Genomic DNA, 20,114 nt, shown 5'->3' on the forward strand with positions numbered 1-20,114 from the left:
AGTTATGGTTTTCTCTTTTCATCCCTATGTAGTTAAAATCTGTTTTAAAATTGAAGATATTTGCAAAATCGGCTTATGCAAGTGCTAAGTCTATTTCTGTTTAACAATTTTAGTTAAGGCCTTTTTTTTTTCATTCATATATAAATGAGTTCTCTTTGGTTCTTATAAACTTTTTTAGAAATCGGATTATGTAGGTGCTTAGTCTGTGATAGGTTAAAATTAATTTTTTTTTCCTTCCGGGAATCTAAACTGCATTCTTTATTTTTATTATTGCATTTTTTTTATTCAAAGCTTCTTTATATATATATATATATATATATATATATATATATATATATATATATATATATATATATATATATATATAAACCTAAGTGTGTGTGTGTGTGTGTGTGTGTGTGTGTGTGTGGTCACGAATAGGCTCCTACATGGTTGACTATTTTAAAAAACTGATTACATATAATGATAGATGTATCGAGACACAGGAATTGGTATGTTTGATCTGGCAAAACGGTGGTTCATTAAAATTTTGGGGTCTGCATTCACGCCTGGTCCACAAAGTATGGAAATAAAAAATTAAAAAAAAACACGTTTACAAGTGTTTTTGATATAGATGTTCATAAGCATACTTTGATAAGTATGTTTTAAGTTAAATAGGAATGGTATAATAAAAGTGTGGGGTCAGCGTTCGCGCCTGGCCTCCATAGAATGGAAATAGGCACACACTTTAAAGACTTTTCATATCTATCTGCGTAAGTATACTTTGATAATTATGTTTCAGTTTGAAGAAATATGGTATAAAATTATGGGGTGTCGTTCACGCCTGACCTCCATAGAATGGAAATATGTCACAAAGTTTAACAAGGTTTTTTAAGATAGATCCACAGAATATTGTGATAAGTGTTTCAGTGTGAACAGGTATGGCATAATAAATTATGGGGTATTTATGATACTTTCATAAATCAGTCCATTTTCTGTAGGTTGTTTTTGAACCCAGTCAACGATGAGTACTTTTGCTAGTATATATATATATATATATATATATATATATATATATATATATATATATATATATATAATTATTTTTTTTTTACTATAATAATTAAATACCTACACTATATATATATATATATATATATATATATATATATATATATATATATATATATATATATATATATATATATATAAACTTTGTATTCAATTTCGTTTGAATTTAATATTTTTGGATTTTTTTTCCGACGTTTAATAGAACATTACTGTGGTAATCATCTATATACACGAAAAGTCGTCATCGAGTTGGAAAGAAAGTAAAAATTGACCCCTTTTTTTCTTTTATCTGGGGAAAAACATCATTCGCGTAACAGAATCGCAATATTTTTGTCGGTGATGATGGTCACAAAGTACATATTTAATTTAGTAAAACGTTATAATTTGAAGTGTAATGGGGGGGGGTCACCTCAAATACACAAACGGAATGTTCAAGAAAAGATTATCGCTACAGTCCTCTGTCTCTACTCCCGTTGCCTTCTCATCAGGAATAATGTCCCAGCACCGAGAAATGAACATCGTTTTATAGTTTCTATCTTCACGCGCACACGAGACGAGATACCGCGAGAACGGACGAAATAAAAATGCTGGCCGCCATGTGTTCTTTCTTTTCTTCACCTGAACTCACTCGCTGAGCAGCACCCACGGTAAGACTTGTTTTTTTTTGCTTCTAACCACATAATTGAAAACTGATCCCTGACGATAAAAGTCATTTAAGAATTTTGTTTTTAATCTGAAAGTTAAGTTTGTAATCGATGAGGTTAACGTGGAAAAGGGGGGGGGGTGTAACTGTGGAATGTAGGGGATCAATTTCCTAAAAGTCTACCAAAATAATTTGATTCGGAAGACAAGTTGAACCAAAATTACCTTTTTACATCACTTTTTCGCAAACGTTTTGATTAAAATAGTGCTTTTTAAATACAATAAATAAGAATATTGGTAATCTGATTTCTTTCAAATACTTTTCAAATTTTTTCGACTACCCCAATTACGTGTGCGTGTAAATAAACATATTAAAAAAAATATGTAAACATATTTCTTTTTAAAACTTAAGTTTGTATTACTGTACACATAGATTCGAAAAAGTTGTCAAAAATACAAATATATAACAAATAAATGTTATCAAAGGCAAGATAAGTTACTTTTCTACCTAACTGGATATATTTTTTTCTTTAACACGGTAAGTTCAGGAAAAGATGTTATAAATAATAAACTAGACAAGATACTGTTAGAAATTCGCTCATTATATGTTACCGTGATATAAGTTGACATATATTCGGTGTTTTTTTAAACAGTATTTTATCTAGTTTATTATTTATAGCACCTGTTCCCAAACTTACCATGTTAAAGAGAGTGTCGGGCGCCATTTTGAATTTTCCAATACATCGGTAAACACTGCATGTTTTTCGAGCTGAATAAACATGTCACATTGAATAAAAACAAAAACAAAAAAAAAATGTATCCAGTTTTGTAGAAAAAGTAACTTATCTTGCCTTTGATAACATTTATTTGTTATATATATATTTTTTTTTGGCAACTTTTTCGAATCTATGTGTACAGTAATACAAACCCGAAACATTCATAAAAGTAAATAAACATCATATGTAATAATTTCTGACCTTCAATATATCTTACATTTAATATTCTTATTTCGTTGAAAAAACATTTCATATATTTTATATATAATATTCATTATTTCTGAAAAAATAAACATTGAATATACCTTACATTTAATATTCATTATTTATGTGAAAATGTGTCGGTAAATAAACATTAAAAAAAAATGTGCAACGTAATTGATTACTATCGTCTATTTTCCAAGACGTGACATGACGTGGTCAACAAACAATGACTCAAATAAGTTAATAATTGTAAAAAATCATGAATACATTTTAACAATGAAACTATATATTTTAATTGAAAGCAATATGTAATTATATATATATATATATATATATATATATATATATATATATATATATATATATATATATATATCAATTTTATGCGAACTAGCTTTTCCGGTCGCCATCTTAAAATGTTGACTTCCATTTTAATTCGTTTCTTTGTTAAAAACACATATCAAACAAACACTATAAATAATTCCTCCAACTCGTTATCTGTGCCTTAACCTAAACGTAGACTCCATGAACAAAGCTTCTTTCTTAGAACTGAACTGCACGCCCGTGGCACTGCCTTCCATTTTCCTGCTTTCCAGTGGACTACAATATGGTTGTCTTCAAGTCTAACGTAAACAAGTTCTTGATGAGCCGTTCCACTTGTTAACAAATTTACCGAATTTTCATTACTAACGATTACTATATTGTCCAATTTCTACTGTACACTCTTTAACCCTTATCCTCGAGTGTCCTCTTAGCCTTGATAAGTGGTGATGCCTATGTAAAAAAAAAAAAAGATTGCTAAACAAAAAGTGAGTATTAATTGAATTGAATTGCTTTTAAAGATTTTTTTTAAGCAATGGTGCGTCCAAACTACTCTGATTTCCTTTGTTTTGATATAGAAATTAGCTGACGTCCACGAATGCATGTAAATAATTAATGATGATATAGAAATCTCTACAATCGTTTTTCGGGTTTGTTTTACTATACACATAGATTCGAAAAAATTGTCGAAAAACAAATATATAACAAATAATTGTTATCATAGGCAAGATAAGTTACTTTTCTACCTAACTGGATAATTTTTTAGTGTTTTTTATTTAATGTAACATGCTTATTCAACTCGAAAAACATAGTGTTTACCAATGTATTGGAAAATTAAAAATGCCGCCCGACTCTCTTTTTGACATGGTAAGGTTGGGAAAAAGAGTTAAAAATTAAAAAAACTAGTCAAAATACTGTTAGAAACTCGCTCAATATATGTTATCGTGATATAGGCTGACATATATTCGGTGGGTTTTTAACAGTATTTTGTATATATTTTTATTTATTTATTTTTTTTTTACATGGGGGGGGTCACCACTTATCAAGGCCTGAAGGTCACTCAGAGATAAGGGTTATTGCGTGTACAGTAATCAATGAGATAGTATTGTAGTAATCATTAGTATTGGGGGTTTTTAACTCCTTTTCCCCAAACTTACCGGGTCAAAGAGAGAATCGGGTTCCATTTTTAATTTTCCAATACATAAGTAAACACTGTATGTTTTTCGAGCTGAATGAACATGTTGCATTAAATAAAAACACTAAAAACATAACCATTTAGGTAGAGAAGTAACTTATCTTGCATTTGATAACATTTATTTGTTATATATTTGTTTTTTTACAACTTTTTCGAATCTATGTGTACAGTAATACAAACCCGTTTTTTATTTTTATTTTTTTTTGGAGTGGGGGGGTGAATATATTAAAAATATTTTCACATCGAAAACGTTGCGAGTACATTCTTTCGTTTTTACTTACTCTAACACAGTCATCAAGGTCCAAAATACATGAATGAAAACAAAAATATCGCTTTAAACAGCATAAAATGATATTTAACTTTTCACTAAATGTTAAGAAAAATGTCAATGTTTATAGGAAATATTTATTTTTTTAATAAAATGTGAAAAAAACACTTTACTTAAGTTTTATTTATAAGACTAAAAACGCATTAATTTATGTTAATTTTCATGAAAACAAAGCATCATAAAAATTAATTTATTTTTTAAGAAAATAGGTGTTTATTGAGTCAGCAGTGTTCTTCATGAGAAGTCGCTTGAGATGTCCTTATTTTCTCTCTCCATTTCTAACTTTATGGACAAGTCACTAATGAGGTTGCTGAATGCTAACGTTTTACCTGGGCTGACATTATCCAACTGATAGTCAGGAACCTGAACTTGTGATTAATGCTGTCCTATCAGCTGATGTAAAGTACTGACGCTGCTGTATTGCTATTTGATGAATGGATTCTGGACCATGTAGTAGGTTCTGGTGGGGCCTCTCGATGCCATATTTGTGGGTAATCTTACAGTTTTCCCTCTACATAGTTGCAGAAATCATTCTTTGTTCCTTTCTTTCTCTACTTTGCTCTAACAACTCTGCCAACCTTTTCCGCATATCTTAATCCTTTAAAATCTCAAGAAACAAAGCAAGATTAAACCCAAAACTCCAAACTCCCAATGTAGACCTCTGCTACCAGGTCTCCTTTTCATCAGTGGTTTACACTCCAATTTTCCAGGGGTTAAAATTCAATTACAGGAAACTAAACCTGATCTATTGCTCCTGTCTGAAACTGGCATTGAAGCGACTATTTCCCTAGATAAGTTCATGATAAACTTAACATCAAACTCTGATGCCTAAAATCATCATCTCCATGGAATGTGTTCTTACATTAGAGATGGCTTTCCTTGTGATAGGGACATTTCCAGAGAAGGTCCTTATTTGCATTATATGTGCTTCACAGTTGCATTTGCTCACAGCACTATGTTCCTATTTGCCCTCTATCGCCCCCATAACAGCAGAGTTACTATGATTGAGAGTATCTCTGAGAAAATTGACCACATTTTATCTACTCATCCCTGGGCTAACATTCATATCTGCAGAGATTTCAATGTTCACAATTTCGAATGGCTAGTCCACTCAAACAAAATGGATAGTGTTACATTGATGTATAGGGTTACTATCTGGGACATAATTTGCAGGGGTACTATGTAGGGATTTGAGCAACAAGATATCTATTTATATTACATTTGAACTTCTGCATATCAGTACAGTGAGGGAAGCAGGAATCCGGAAGGGAATTCCAATTTCTAGCAGTCTTAGGAAAAAAAAAGCTATTATAGTAGAAGATTTTCTTATGTCTAGGTATTTCTACTGTGTCGAGGTGGGTTTTGTAGGTTTGTAAGAGGTATTTATGTTGAATGGGTAGAAGGGCTTGTAATCTGTCAGGGCATCTACAATTAAAATACTTGTAAAACAGGCAGAGGGTTGCAACATTTTGTTGACAAAATAATGATTGAAGCCTAACTGATAGTGCAGGACCTATTGGGTCGGCAACTCTCTTTTGAAGCCTCTCTAAGAGGAAAAGACTAGTCGCAAATACACCAGTCCAAATGCGGCAGCAATACTCAATGCATGGGTGAATGGTGGCCTTGTAGAAGTAGAGGATACTCTCAGGCATAAGTAACTTTCTACCAAGGTAGAGAGAGTCCACATTCTTTGCAGCAGTCTTGTCAATGTCCTCAATGCATCTGTTCCAATTCATGTTCCCCGTGAACATTTAGCCGAGGAGTTTAACAAAGTACTGTCAGGTAATGTATTATTAGCCATGGCTACTAGTGGTTGAAAAGGTTTCTTGTAATTATTAAAGGAAATTAGTTTAGTCCTGGCAGTATTGAATCTGAGCTTCCATTTTTTTCCCAATTCCACTAATGACTGCACATTTTCCTATAGGCTTGCCACCATTGCTTTGGATACCTGTTCATTTGTTTTCATCTCATCTATTATTGTAGAACTGGAACCGCCTTCACTCATTCCAATGCACTGAGTAACTGTTTTTACAACGAAAAAAACTTCCTCACTCCTCCAAGTGACCTGCTTTATATTATGTTCCCCCACGTGAATCTCGCGAAGTCACATGAGACCGTTTCTGTTAAATATTACAGACGCCATCTTGGTTTTTCTTTTTCCTATCCAACGTGCATGACAGGCAGACACGTGGGTGCTTCACAGGTAGGCTGTTTGTATGTTCATTTCTATTTTCCCCACTTCCTTCCCTGATCTCATGATCACAGAGATGGCAGGGAAGTGGTGCTCTCTTCTGGCGAGTGGTTCTTTGACAGGGGACTGTGTAGGCTTCTTGTTCATTTGCGCTCTCATCCGCAGTCTGAGGATCAAAGAACACTGGCTCTCTTGAGAGGCTACTAATATTGGATTCACTGCTTGATGAGGATGAAAATGGTGCAAACCAGAGCAATGGCCCACTGGCTTCAGACTCAGAATCGCTCCCGTCATCCAGTAGTGGTTGCATCTGTGTCACTGGCTTCAGGTTCCTAACATGACCGGGCACACCGTCAACCATGACTGACTTCTGACTCACCACATCAGTTACTAGGCCTCATGTATATCTATCAGTACACCAGCTTCCTGGCAACTTCATCTAGACAGGATCCCCTGGTGCATACGACCCCTGTCCTTCTTCATTGGCAACTTCTCTGTTGGAGTAGATTCCCTTTTCTTGGACTTGGTATTGGGAAATTGCATTGGCAGGTGCTGTTCCTGGAGAGACGCCATCCTTCGGCGTGATGTTGTACCAATATATGGCTTCTGAGATGGTGCATTGTTTCCTGACCGCAATTCTTTTGATGCTGTGATGGCTCCTCTTAGCAATACTATTGTCAGATGGCACATAAGCAAACCGCAGTCTCAGCCGCAGTCCCCATTCCTTCAGGAACTGCCTGAGCTGCAGGCTGCAGAAGGCTGGGTCATTGTCTGTCAGCACCTCTTCGGGCGCGCCTCTTTCAAGGAACACAGATGACAGCTGGTGAATAATGTAGGTGGAGTCCTGGCGCCCAAGTGGTCTCTAGACCACAAAGCACATAGGTCCACAATCGATGAGGGTGAGGAAGTGATTGCCACCGTAATGTGTAACATCCATGCCCACTCTCTGCCACATGCCGCGCACTCCTAATTGCCCTTTTTTCCACTGTATCGGAGCTGGCTCGATTGATTGCGATGCCTGGCAACTTTCCACTACTCTCTTGACATCTACCCTTCTTGCTTCTGGGTCAACCATCTTCAACAAAATATTGTGTCTGCTTAACCCCTGGGTGTCCACATTGCTGATGAATTACACTGATATGATCCGCATCCATATTACACGCGACGGCTGCACACGGCTGTTGCAGCGTCTCAGAACCCCCCCAGGTATCAACCAGCAGCCACCATTGTGGTACTGGTGTCAGCACATCTGCTCTGTTGCTTACAGACCTCTACACTCAAGTTGTACTCTTTGATTGTATCCACCAGGGTGGCGAGCCGTCTTCATATCAACATCTCATTTGTCATCGTGTGGTTAGCCATGTATACAGCATATGCGCCCCCAGCAAGGCGCATTGGGACCATGCATTCCAGATGCTTCACACTACTGAGCTGGCATATCAATTCTGCCTTTTCCACTCATTCCTGTACTGACTGCTCAGGGCTGCTGCTATCAAACAGTGGAATCAGCTTAGGATCAAATCCTGACGTCATGCCGAAAATAGCTTGTAGAACTGGAACCGCCTTCACTCATTCCAATGCACTGAGTAACTGTCTGTACAACGAAAAAAAAAACTTCCCCACTCCTCCAAGCGACCTGCTTTATATTACATTCGCCCACATGAATCTCGCGAGATCACAAGATTGTTTCTGTTAAATATCGCAGACACCATCTTGGTTTTTCTTCTTCTTGTCCAACGTACATGACAGGCAGACACGCGGGCGCTTTACAGGTAGGCTGTTTGTATGTTCATTTCTATTTTCCCCACAATTATAGAAAATGGCATCATCAGCAAATAGGCATATCTCAGATACAATTTTATCAGGAAGGTTATTTATGAATATCAAAAATAATAAAGGTCCAACGATCAGCCCCTGAGGTACACCCACATTTATATATTGTTTTGATGTAAGACCACTGAAGAAAACCTTGATTCTTTTCTTATTAAAGAAGGATTTAATTATGTTAATTATTCATCCATAGGATTCGATTTTCATAAGAAGACCATCATGCCATAACCTGTCAAAGGCCTTAGATAACTCTAGGGCAACTGCCCTAGCCTCCCCTGCTTTATTCAGTGCATGGTATATCTGTTTGGATATTACAGTTATGATGTCTCCAGTAGAACAGGCTTGCCTAAACCCATATTGTTGGTTGGACAGAAGTTTAGCAGCTGTGAGGTAGTAGACTAGACCTTGATTAATTATGGACTCAAATACTTTGGTGAAAAGAGGGAGGAGGCTAATGCGACGATAATTTAATTGGTCAGTTCTTTCGCCAGAATTCTTGTAAACTGGTACCACAAAAGCATCTTTGTTTAATAATACAGCTTGGATGAGATCAGGTCCGCATGTTTTGAGGTGTCTAGATTTTTTATATCATGTACTTGAGAAAGGGGTAATTTTCAGATCATCTAGTATGGCATCTAATCCTATCAAAGGTCATTCTGTTTTTTAATCTACAAACTTAAAATGGTTGTAAACGCAAATGGCTGCTTTCGTTCGTTTGTATATAGTCATAAAGTGGCAGAAACCCTCTGGTACATCCTGTTCCTGGGGCCAGCTACTATTTGAATACAGAAGTAGGTAATTCTTTTACCTATTCAAGTTAATGTAAATATAATCAATATCGATGGTCATTCTGGTTTTTAATCTACAACATGTAAAAATGATTGTAAAGCATTTCTTTTCTGAGTTCAATGATTTCCTTCTGTAGCCCAATAAGTGGCTTCATAAAATGTACACTCTCCTACTCCATGATGGTTGCTAGTAAGTTGCATGTCTGCCGTAGTATATAAAAAAACGTCCACATTTTACAATTTTACATCCTGTTAGTAGCACCATTTAAAATATGATACACGTTCTTCTGTTGATATGCTGAGTTTAACCCAAAACGCAATTGGCGTCTTCCAATTGTCCTTTTATAGTCATAAGGGGCAGATAACTCACCAGTACTTCCTGTACCAAGAGTAGATATCTCTCTATATAAAGTATGAAAGAGGGTGTTTTAAGACAGGAGGAGATAATTCTAAGTCAATGTAAATAAAATCAAAATAAGTCGAAGAATAATTCATTTGTCAAATTAAGAATATCATTAAATTAAACATTGTTTATATATTATTCTCACACACAAAAAAAAACAATATAATAGCAGAATATATTAATGTTATTTTAATAACTTATTCTCCTGCCAAGTATACACCTACTCATGTAAAGATTATTCATTTACTTGAAAATCCTTTGTTAATCTGTTTCTGATATTGTGACTTTATTCCCTTGTCAAGCACATGTGTACACTTAGATATAGGGGGTTACAGGGACGCTATGTAGGGAGTTGAACAGCAAGATGTCTGCCTGCATTACAATTTTTGCATGTTACTAAGAGTCAAGATAGCAGAAGAGAGGAAAGAAACGTCAAAGTCTAGCAGTTCGAGGTAAGAAACTATTACAGTGGAAAAATTGTTGGAATTTTTCAGCATCTAGGGATTTATACAGTTAACAAGTAAGATTTTGTCAGCTTTTTTTAGTTGGGAAATTCTTGTTCAGGTGATACAAGTGCTATGAGTTTATCAGAGTGCATTTCAGTATGAAAGAGGTTGTTTTTCTGTTGATATGCTGAGTTAAAGTATGAAATAAATATATTAATGTGATTTTAATAACCTTATGCTAAGTACACGGCTATTTGTGTAAAGATGATTTGTTTACTTGAAAAATCCCTTGTTAACCTGTTTCTAGTGTTTTGTGACTTTATTCCCTTGTCAAGCACAGGATTATTCATTGATTATTCTTATTTACTGTAAGCAAGCATATGTACACTTGGATGTAGGAGGCTACTATGTAAGATTATGTCTACGGAGGCACTATGTAGGGAGTTGAGCAGCAAGCTGCCTATTCCCATTACAATTTCTGCATGTTACTAAGAGTAAAGGAAGCATGAAAGAGGGAATTTCAAAGTCTTGCAGTTCGAGATAAGACATAGAAACATTTTTTTGGCATCTATGGGCTTAACAGCTAAGATTTTGCTGCCGATTTGGTTTGTTGGAGAATTAGCGTTGAGGTGACACAAGAGCTATGAGTTTATCAGAGCTCATTTCATTAAAGTACTTGTAAAACATGCACATGGATGCAACTTCATGTCAATGTGACGAGAACTGGATGTTCCCTTCATGTATTTCGGAGTTTTTATTCCTATAAGTTTGCATAGTTTTCTGTGGCAAGTCAAAGGTGTCAAACAAAATGTTAGAATTCTCTATTTTAATAGAAGTAAGACACGGAATTAAAGCAATAACATCCTCTCATTATAGGAGTTACCAGACTTTAAACATTTGACGCCCACAATGGATCAGTATTAAATAGTCAGCACCCCACCTATTGTGGGTAACATAAATGTCAAACTTTGTCATAAATTTGAGGATTCCATATTTCTCTTTTCCATTGATTCTGCACCGGATAAATGGGTATATCAGAACACAATTTCAAATTCTAATTTGCCGATTTTATTGATAATAGTGGTGATGTTCTTTAAATAGCTTGTGCAGTGCATTCCAGAGTAGACACTGTCTCCAACGCATTCATTATATTTAAGTCAGTTCATACTGTGATAAACAGGGCCACATCTGCAATACAGCCTCAACATCCTTTCTGATTGCTTTCAACAAACTCTACATACTCGCTATTCTCTTTTGCATGGATTGGCTTCTCATACCCTTCATCGAGGGATAAAAGAAAAACAGGCTTTTTACCCTTTATCATAACCTATTATTAACCGCAAGTACGCCCAAGGATGGAATACTGCTGCCATATCTGGGCAGGAGCTGCTAAAAACAGCCTATCCTGCCTTGACAGAGTACAAAATAGACTTCGTGGCTTAGTGGGGGATGCCCTTTTCTCTTCCCTGCAACCTCTCTCCCACAGAAGAGACGTTGCAAGCCTATCTTTATTTTATCTTTATTTCCATGGCAGGTGCTCGTCTGAACTCCAATCTTTGGTCCCCCCTCGCCAATCTTTTACAAAAAACACCCATCTAGCTGAATCCACTGTCAAAAACTTCCCCCACTCTTTATCTATGCCTAAATCAAAACGTAGATTCCATAAAAAAGTATCTTTCTTAGAACTGCACGCCTGTGGAACTCTGTTCTGTCTGCCTGCTTCCCTCCTGACTACAACTTGGATGTCTTCAAGTCCAACGTAAACAAATTCCCGATGAATCGCCGCCTTAAGTAGACACTCTAAATATCCACACTAACGTACTGTACTTACAATGACCCTTATCCCTGAGTGGCTTGATAAGTGGTGACCACCTTGTAAAAAAAACCTTTAAAAAACCTTGTTCTTGCCAATCGGTCATATTCTCTTGCTTAATGTGGCGCAAGACCACAGAGAACTAACTAATTCGTTTCAGCTTTTTCTTGTATGTGTTTTTCAGTAAAATGTGGCTGCAATACTTTCTCTATTCATTCTAGTGAATGGCACTACCAAATGTTGTGAATACGGATTCTTCTATATAGTTAAAACGTTATTTTTCTCAGTTACTGCTTGGAGACTATGAACATATGCGAGAAAACCAGACAGTTTATTTTCTTCATGAAGCATAACAAACACACAAGCTTAACTGTATTAATCCAATTAATAATGGATCGGCATGTGATCACTGTATTATTCTATTTCAAGTTACGATTGTGGGTCATCATATCACAGAGATAGCTTGTAAAACTCACAAGTACAACTCTTTCAACTTTAGTTGCTTTACTCTTTCCTTCAAATATAATTGCGTTCAAGTCTTCCTTAACCTACATTGTTTTCACGTCTTTTTAACAACCAATGCTTCTAAATCTTCTTTCAAGCATCATTACTTTCAGGTTTTCTTTAACATTGATTTATTTCCAAACTATATTCAAATTGTGTTAGTCCATAATTTTTTTTTTTTGATTTTTACAGTTACTTTAACTTTCAAACATGATACAATCGACCATATGTTAATTACATTAGAGGACAAAAGTTTTCTCTTTCAATTGGTTACAGTGTTTAATGGCACTCAATTGATGTTTAAGGTGTGGTCAGTTACTTTATCAATTACTAAATGATATAACAGCCGGAAATATATGACAATCTACTAATTACATTAGAGGACAAAAGTTTTCTCTTTCAATTGGTTACAGTGTTCAATGCCACTCAATTGATGTTTAAGGTGTGGTGAGTTACTTTATCAATTACTAAATGATATAACAGCCGGAAATATATGGCAATCTACTAATTACATTAGAGGACAAAAGTTTTCTCTTTCAATTGGTTACAGTGTTCAATGGCACTCAATTGATGTTTAAGGTGTGGTGAGTTACTTTATCAATTACTAAATGATATAACACCCGGAAATATATGACAATCTACATTCTTATTAAATTTGAATAATTTTTCAAGCAAAAACTTTGTTCATAAAAAAATGGAATTTCTCAATATAATATATGAAAATAAATGATAATGAACTTGTATGCATATAATACTATATATATATATACAAATTTTGATAAAGTAATTAAATATCATTCAAAAATATTCTGACTTACGTTTCATAAATGTTTCATTAGAAAATTCAAAAATTGGTTTCTCAAAAATATGGTGCATTTATAAATTTAAAAACAAATTTAATGAAGCTGTTGTTTACAATAATAAATAACTCTAGATGCTTTTTAATGTTTAATGTTTTAATTATTAATTTCTTAGAATCTTACATGTCTACATTACATAATTAAATGAGGAGCCTTGGAAAAAATGTTGGATTTATTACTTGCATTCAAAAACCATTATTTGAAAAATGTTGCAACCAAAAGGGGAATTGTTATAACATTTCTTTTATTAAGATCATTAATAACATTGTTGCTTCACTAATTATTGAACAGAATTTCTTTTGTAAAATATAGAAATGTGTAAATTATATAAAACATTGTTTATTGGGAGCTCATTAATGAATGATTTTTTAGATTTCTGTTTCCTTATCTCTATATAAATAAAATGAACTCATTTTTTCCCATCGGATTTTGACCTCAATAGGATTAAAAATCAAGATATTTCATGCAAATATAATATGCACAAACGGCAGAACAATATCTGAGGTGTGTTATAGGCTTATTATTTCTCAAATTCCTCGATAATCTTAGAGTTCTATACTTTTTCTGCTGAGAAGTCACGGCCAAAATCGGTTAAGATCAATGGAAGTGGTAAAATATTTTCTCTCTAATAAATTCCTCCTCCCCCTGCCACCACTTAACACCGTTTGGGGATCGTTCACAAGGAACAGTTGAGAAGAGAACACCGGTTTGGCTTCGTAGTTCTTTCATGTGAAGTTATTTAAAATCACTAAAGTAAGCTGCAGTGCTCTGTGGCGTAGTGGTTAGCGTGCTGGACAATTCACATTGTATTTTCACGTTCGCGCCGACCTACCGTAGTCGTTTTTTTTTTTTTCCTAAACAATTGGAATGGACTTTTCTTGGTGGCCGAACTGTTAACGTTGCAGATGTTTTTTTTTCACACTTTATTTTCCTACTTTTACTCATGACTCCGGGTTTGATCCTTCCTACTTACCTACCATAACATTTTTAAAACTCCCCCCCCGTCCCGGAAACAAACACTTGGGCAACGCTGGGTACCCCCGCTAGTTAACTATAAATAGAAAATTAATTTCATTAATAGATAATTATTGCAACAAATATTTATAATTTCATCAATAATTAATTTCAGGATAATTTAAAAATCTACATGGTTAATCTAATTTTGTTTTTAGCCTTTTGTGAATAAGCCAGTCTTTAAATATCAGTTTAAAAACGTGCTTTCACCGTAAGATATTTTTTGCAAACAAAATATATAAAACATAATAGTTTTTTTCAGTTTATCGTTTTTAAATTTAACAGAATATCCAAAACAAGACAAAGAAAAACAGAAGCAAATTGCATAAAGTTAAAAACCGGAAAACAAGAGAAATATAATTTCTTTTGTAAAATATAGAAATGTGTAAATTATATAAAACATTGTTTATTAGAAACTCATTAATGAATGGTTTTTGAATTTTTGTTTCATTAATATCTATAAATAGAAAATGTATTTTATTAATAGATACAATTCACTTAATAATAATTTTGGGGATTTCGTTATAATTGTAACTTTCAGCTTTACCTTTAGCTTTAATTTCCACGTTAAAATAGTTTTTGCAAAGAACATATATAAAAACATTTCTTTCAGTTTATTTTTTAATTTTGCAGAATACACAGCAATCAAAACAAAGAAAAACCAAAGCAAATTAGATAAGGTTAAAAGACGGAAACAAGCAACATGATATCCTTTTATAAAGACACTATATTAGACATCCGAAATAGTAGATAGAAAAAACATACGACAACGAAAAAAAACATACAATGACGAAAACTCAATGAGAGCTTATGTGGGTGTATCAGAAATTTCGTGAAAATAGTGAATAATTCCACCCCATTTTCCAAGCTTATAACTCCTCGAAAAATGTAATTCAAGCCCTAACTTTTTTTTTCAATTAAAGGAACAAGGACCAAGGTTTTATTTAAAAAAAAAGAAAAAACAAATAACATGGTTAAAAAAAGGTTTTAAACTTCAAACTTTACAGGTAAAATTAAAAAAAAAAAAACAACGTGTTTTTTTTTAAACAGGTTTTAAGCTTCGAACGTTATGGGTAAATTTCTAAAAAACAGTCCTTTTTTGTTTTAAATTTGAATATATTATTTATTGACCTTTTCTCTTCAATTTGTGAGTAAATGAATTATTTACTTTTCGGTGACATAATTAATACTTTGGTACATAAATTAATTATTTACTTTTTAATAGACACTTGAAAATGGGGAGGGGGTGAATTAAAAAAAACGTTTGTCTAAAATATTATATTCGGTTTATTGGAAAGAACATAAAATTTCACATTGACCCTGAAAATATTGTAAAAATAGAATCAATAGAAAAATTTTGATAGATTTTTAAAGTTTAAAAATTGAAAAATATTGAGTTCGGAAAATTCATTACTGTTTTAAAAAATATATATTTCTATTACTTTTAAAACAAGTTTAATAGTTTATTTTGGAAGTATAATCCATAAAGAAAATAAATAACCCACTTTTAACAGAGAAATTACGAGATTTTTATATTTTATTCGCAGTTTCGTGTTAGGGGTGTCAAAAATTCCTACAAAAATTCTGATACACCTAGAGCTTATGTGCTACAAAAAATTATGATGCATTTAATTTAAAAACAAAATTGCTGTTTGCAATGTTTTAACTTTTTAGATATTTTTGATTTGTAAATTATTAATTTCTTAGAATCTTAAAACATGTCTACATTACATTATTAAATTAAGAGCCTTATTGATTACTTGCATTGAAAAACATAAGTTGAAAAATGTTACAATAAAAACAGGATTTTTTTTAACGTTTTTACTAAGATCACTAATGAAGTAATGTTGCTTCTCCAATAATTATTGAAAAGAACTTCTTTTGTAAAGTATAAAAATATCTAAATTATATAAAACATTGTTTATTAGAAACTCATGATCGAAGGGTTTTTGGATTTTTGTTCCATTATTATCTATGAAAAGAAAATTCATTTTATTAATAGATAAGTATTGCAACAAATGTTGTATTGAAACAAATATTGTTAATTTCCTGATAAGCAATTTTGGGATTTCTTTAAAATTGTACATGGTTACTCTAATTTTGTTTAGCCTTTAGTGTGTAAGTCTATCTTTTATTTATTTTTTTAAAACGAATTTTCACCTTAAAAATAGTTTTGCAACGAAGATACACAAAAAGCATTATCTTTTTCAGTTTGTTTTTGTTTGATTTTGCAGAATATCCAGCAATCAAGACAAAGGAAAACGAAAGCAAATTTATAAAGTTGAAAGCCGGAAAACAAGAAAAATCATATCCTTGTAGACCCTTTAATAAAGTAACTATTCAACGGTCTACTAAAATTTACATTCATAAAAACTGAACGAGTGTAAATTTTTCGTTATAAAACAAGAACAATCCACAAAAATTTTTTACTAAATATCAAATATTTAAACTTCGGAAATGAGCTCTGTATCAAATACTGGAGAAAAACCATATACTTGTAAAATATGTAGTTCTTCTTTTACAAAAAAACAAACTATGCTGCAACATATGCGAATACATACTGGAGAGAAACGATATAGTTGTGAAGTATGTGGCTTTGCTTTTACACATAAACACAGTGTTGTAAGTCATATGCGAACACATACTGGAGAAAGACCTTATTCATGTGAAGTATGTGGCTCTTCCTTTTCAGAGAAGAAAAACTTGATTGTTCATATGCGAACACATACTGGAGAGAAACCATATTCTTGTGAAATATGTGGCTTTTCTTTTGCACGGAAATATGAAATATTTACGCATATGCGAACACACACTGGAGAGAAACCATATTCGTGCCAAGTATGTGGTTCGTCTTTTACTATGAAACATTACTTGGTCAGTCATATACGAACACATACTGGAGAGAAGCCATATTCATGTGAAATATGTGGCTCTTCATTTGCATGGAAACAAAATATGTTTAAACATATGCAAACACATACTGGAGAGAAACCATATTCTTGTGAAGTATGTGGCTCTTCTTTTATGCAGAAGAATAGCATGGTACGCCATATGCGAACGCACACTGGAGAAAAACAATATTCATGTGAAGTATGTGGCTCTTCTTTTTCAGAGAAAAAAAATTTGATCATTCATATGCGAACGCACACTGGAGAGAAACCATATTCGTGCAAAGTATGTGATTCTTCTTTTACTATGAAACATCACGTTGTCAGTCATATGCGAACACATACTGGAGAGAAACCATATTCTTGCAAAGTATGTGGCTCTTCTTTTACACAGAAAGAAAGTATGTTGGAACATATGCGGATACATACTGGAGAGAAACCATATTCTTGTGAAATATGTGGTTCTTCTTTTGCACGGAAACCAAGTATGTTGGAGCATATGCGAATACATACTGGAGAGAAACCATATTCTTGTAAAGTGTGTGGCTGTTCTTTTGCATGGAGACATGCTGTGTTGCAACATATGCGAACACATTACAAGTAAAGAAAAATTGATGCAGCATCAACAAACACATAAGAAAATGAAACTATATTCCTGTTATTTGTAGCTCTTTTCTAAGGAATCTTTTGTTACATGTGAACGCATATTATAGCCAAAGTAAAATTCTGGTTAAATGAAAAAATACTGAGTGTAAAGCAAAATAGTGTTAACTACGTTTATCCATATTACAAGGTCTGTTTTTTTTTACTTATCATACAGATACCAAATCTAATAAACCAATATTCTTGTAAAGCGTTTGTCTTTTACAGATATGCACTCAGTTAAATCACATTTGAACACATACTGCATACAAACTGTCATATTGTGTTTCTTTTTGTCTAAGAAATATGCTAAAAATAAAAACAAGGTATGTACTATTCAAACGTTCAATTTCACAATTGAACACACTCTCTTACACATCTATAAAGACATCTGGCTTTGACGTCTGCAACTTTTTACACAAAAATAAAGTTAAATAATTTTAGTGTTTTAGCTCATACTAGTGGAGGTACCCGACGTTGCCCGGGTGTTTGTAGGTGCAAAAGAAAAAAAGTTTTTCTAGCCTGTATCGAACCAGAAGGCAGAAAAGAAAGTGAAAGAAAGAGTGAACTTTTATGGAACACGAATATCTATATATCTTATATAGAAATGGTCAAGTGTTAACGACGTAAAAGCAACAATTTCTGATAACTTCGATTTAAGTAAAAAAAAAAAGAAATCTTATTTGAAATATGTTGATGTGCATTCATAGCACCTCCAGAGTAATAGTCCACTTGTTTCTAATAAGGCTACAACTTTTTCAAGGAATACTCACAAGAGGAGTCAAACTTTAGTCCTGGACCTTATACATCTTATTAGAAAAATAAATAAGTAATTAATCATATAATTATTCATGTACACAGTGTACATTACTATATGAAGACGATATGACTGCTGTATGCCTGAAAAGAAGAGGAATTTTCGTCCAATACACTGAACGTTAGTATCCACTATGAATCCAAAATATTAACACCGTTATTCGTCACTGGTGAAAAGATTATCATACTTTCTAAGGAATCATTTAAAATATCAAAATTAGACAATGTTTTTTTTTTAATTGAAAATCATATCAGATATATGTTCTATTTAAGTTAATGTACGCAGTACCAAAGATAAGTAACACCTTATTCCATTCTCAATTGTAAAATTAATCTTTCTTTCCTATTTATAAGAACCAGTACTTTTTCAATATTTTGTTACTGTATATTTGTACATTTTTTGAGTAAAAATAGACGATTATGGATTTGTATATTTTTTGAGTAAAAATAGACGATTATGGATTTGTATATTTTTTGAGTAAAAATAGACGATTGTGGATTTGTACATTTTCTAAGTAAAATAGACGGTTGTGAATTTGCACATTTTCTCAATAAAAGTAAACGATTGTATATTTGTACATTTTCTAAGTAAAAATAAACGATTATATATTTTTACGTTTTGTAAGTAAAAATAAACGATTGTACATTTTTATATATCATTCATAAACACGTAACTTATTTCTGTGTTGATTCAAATTATTTTTAAATAATGAAAACAGTTTCAAGCGCAGACTCTTTATTAATCTGTTTATAATGTGGTCAGCAAGGTTAACTGATGACCCTTATAATCTTTCATGTTTTATTAATTTCCATTTTCATACATGCTCGTTCGTATATTCCTTCATCAAAAACAACATTTATATGCGATTCATATTAATTGTTGGTGTTGATCTTGCTAATGTATGTAGTATGGTGAAACAATTTGCAATTATGGCCGAGAAATACCTAAATACTAAAGTAGAAGACGTCTTCAAACAAATTGGCACATTTTCAAATGGCCTTGTACACACATTACGTCGGGGTTATTGAGCGGACAATACTTGAACTAGGCTTTCTGTTAGATCCCAGATTTTGGCTTCAAATTGCTCTCGTATTACTTTCACTTGGGATTTCTGACAGCTTATGATTGACAGCTCCAAAAGAAGTTTAAAATGTGTCCTTCTTCACAATGGCAACATACATGGATAAGGTCCTCTAAGGCATTCAACAACCCCCAAAGAAAAATATGAACTAAATCAAATTTGTTCAGGAAAAGCTTTCATACAAACAACACCAATGGATCGTATGTGTCGATTTGAAAATGGTTAAGCTCCTCTTCGGGCCACAAGGTGGCTACACAAAATTTACTTGCTTCTTTTGTTTGTGGGAAAGCAGGACAGAACAGATATATAGAGAACAGTATA

General features: G+C 33.1%; 1 protein-coding gene across 2 annotated transcripts; it reads left to right on the forward strand.

The window, feature by feature from the left end:
* Positions 1–1,461: 1,461 nt before the first annotated feature.
* LOC145269597 (uncharacterized) lies at positions 1,462–18,572 on the forward strand. Of its 2 annotated transcripts, none has more exons than XM_080125333.1 (2): positions 1,462–1,697; positions 16,600–18,572. In XM_080125333.1, exon 2 carries the CDS (start codon positions 16,823–16,825, stop codon positions 17,855–17,857), a length of 1,035 nt encoding a protein of 344 aa, XP_079981459.1. In that variant the 5' UTR covers positions 1,462–1,697; positions 16,600–16,822; the 3' UTR covers positions 17,858–18,572. The 2 variants fall into 2 exon arrangements, with proteins under 2 accessions (XP_079981459.1, XP_079981460.1); XM_080125334.1 differs by lacking the exon at positions 1,462–1,697 and adding an exon at positions 6,505–6,719.
* The last annotated feature ends 1,542 nt before the right edge of the window (positions 18,573–20,114 follow it).

The sequence above is a fragment of the Euprymna scolopes genome, chromosome 45, assembly GCF_053919585.1.
Source record: "Euprymna scolopes isolate OS-2025 chromosome 45, ASM5391958v1, whole genome shotgun sequence".
Lineage (NCBI taxonomy): Eukaryota > Metazoa > Mollusca > Cephalopoda > Sepiida > Sepiolidae > Euprymna > Euprymna scolopes.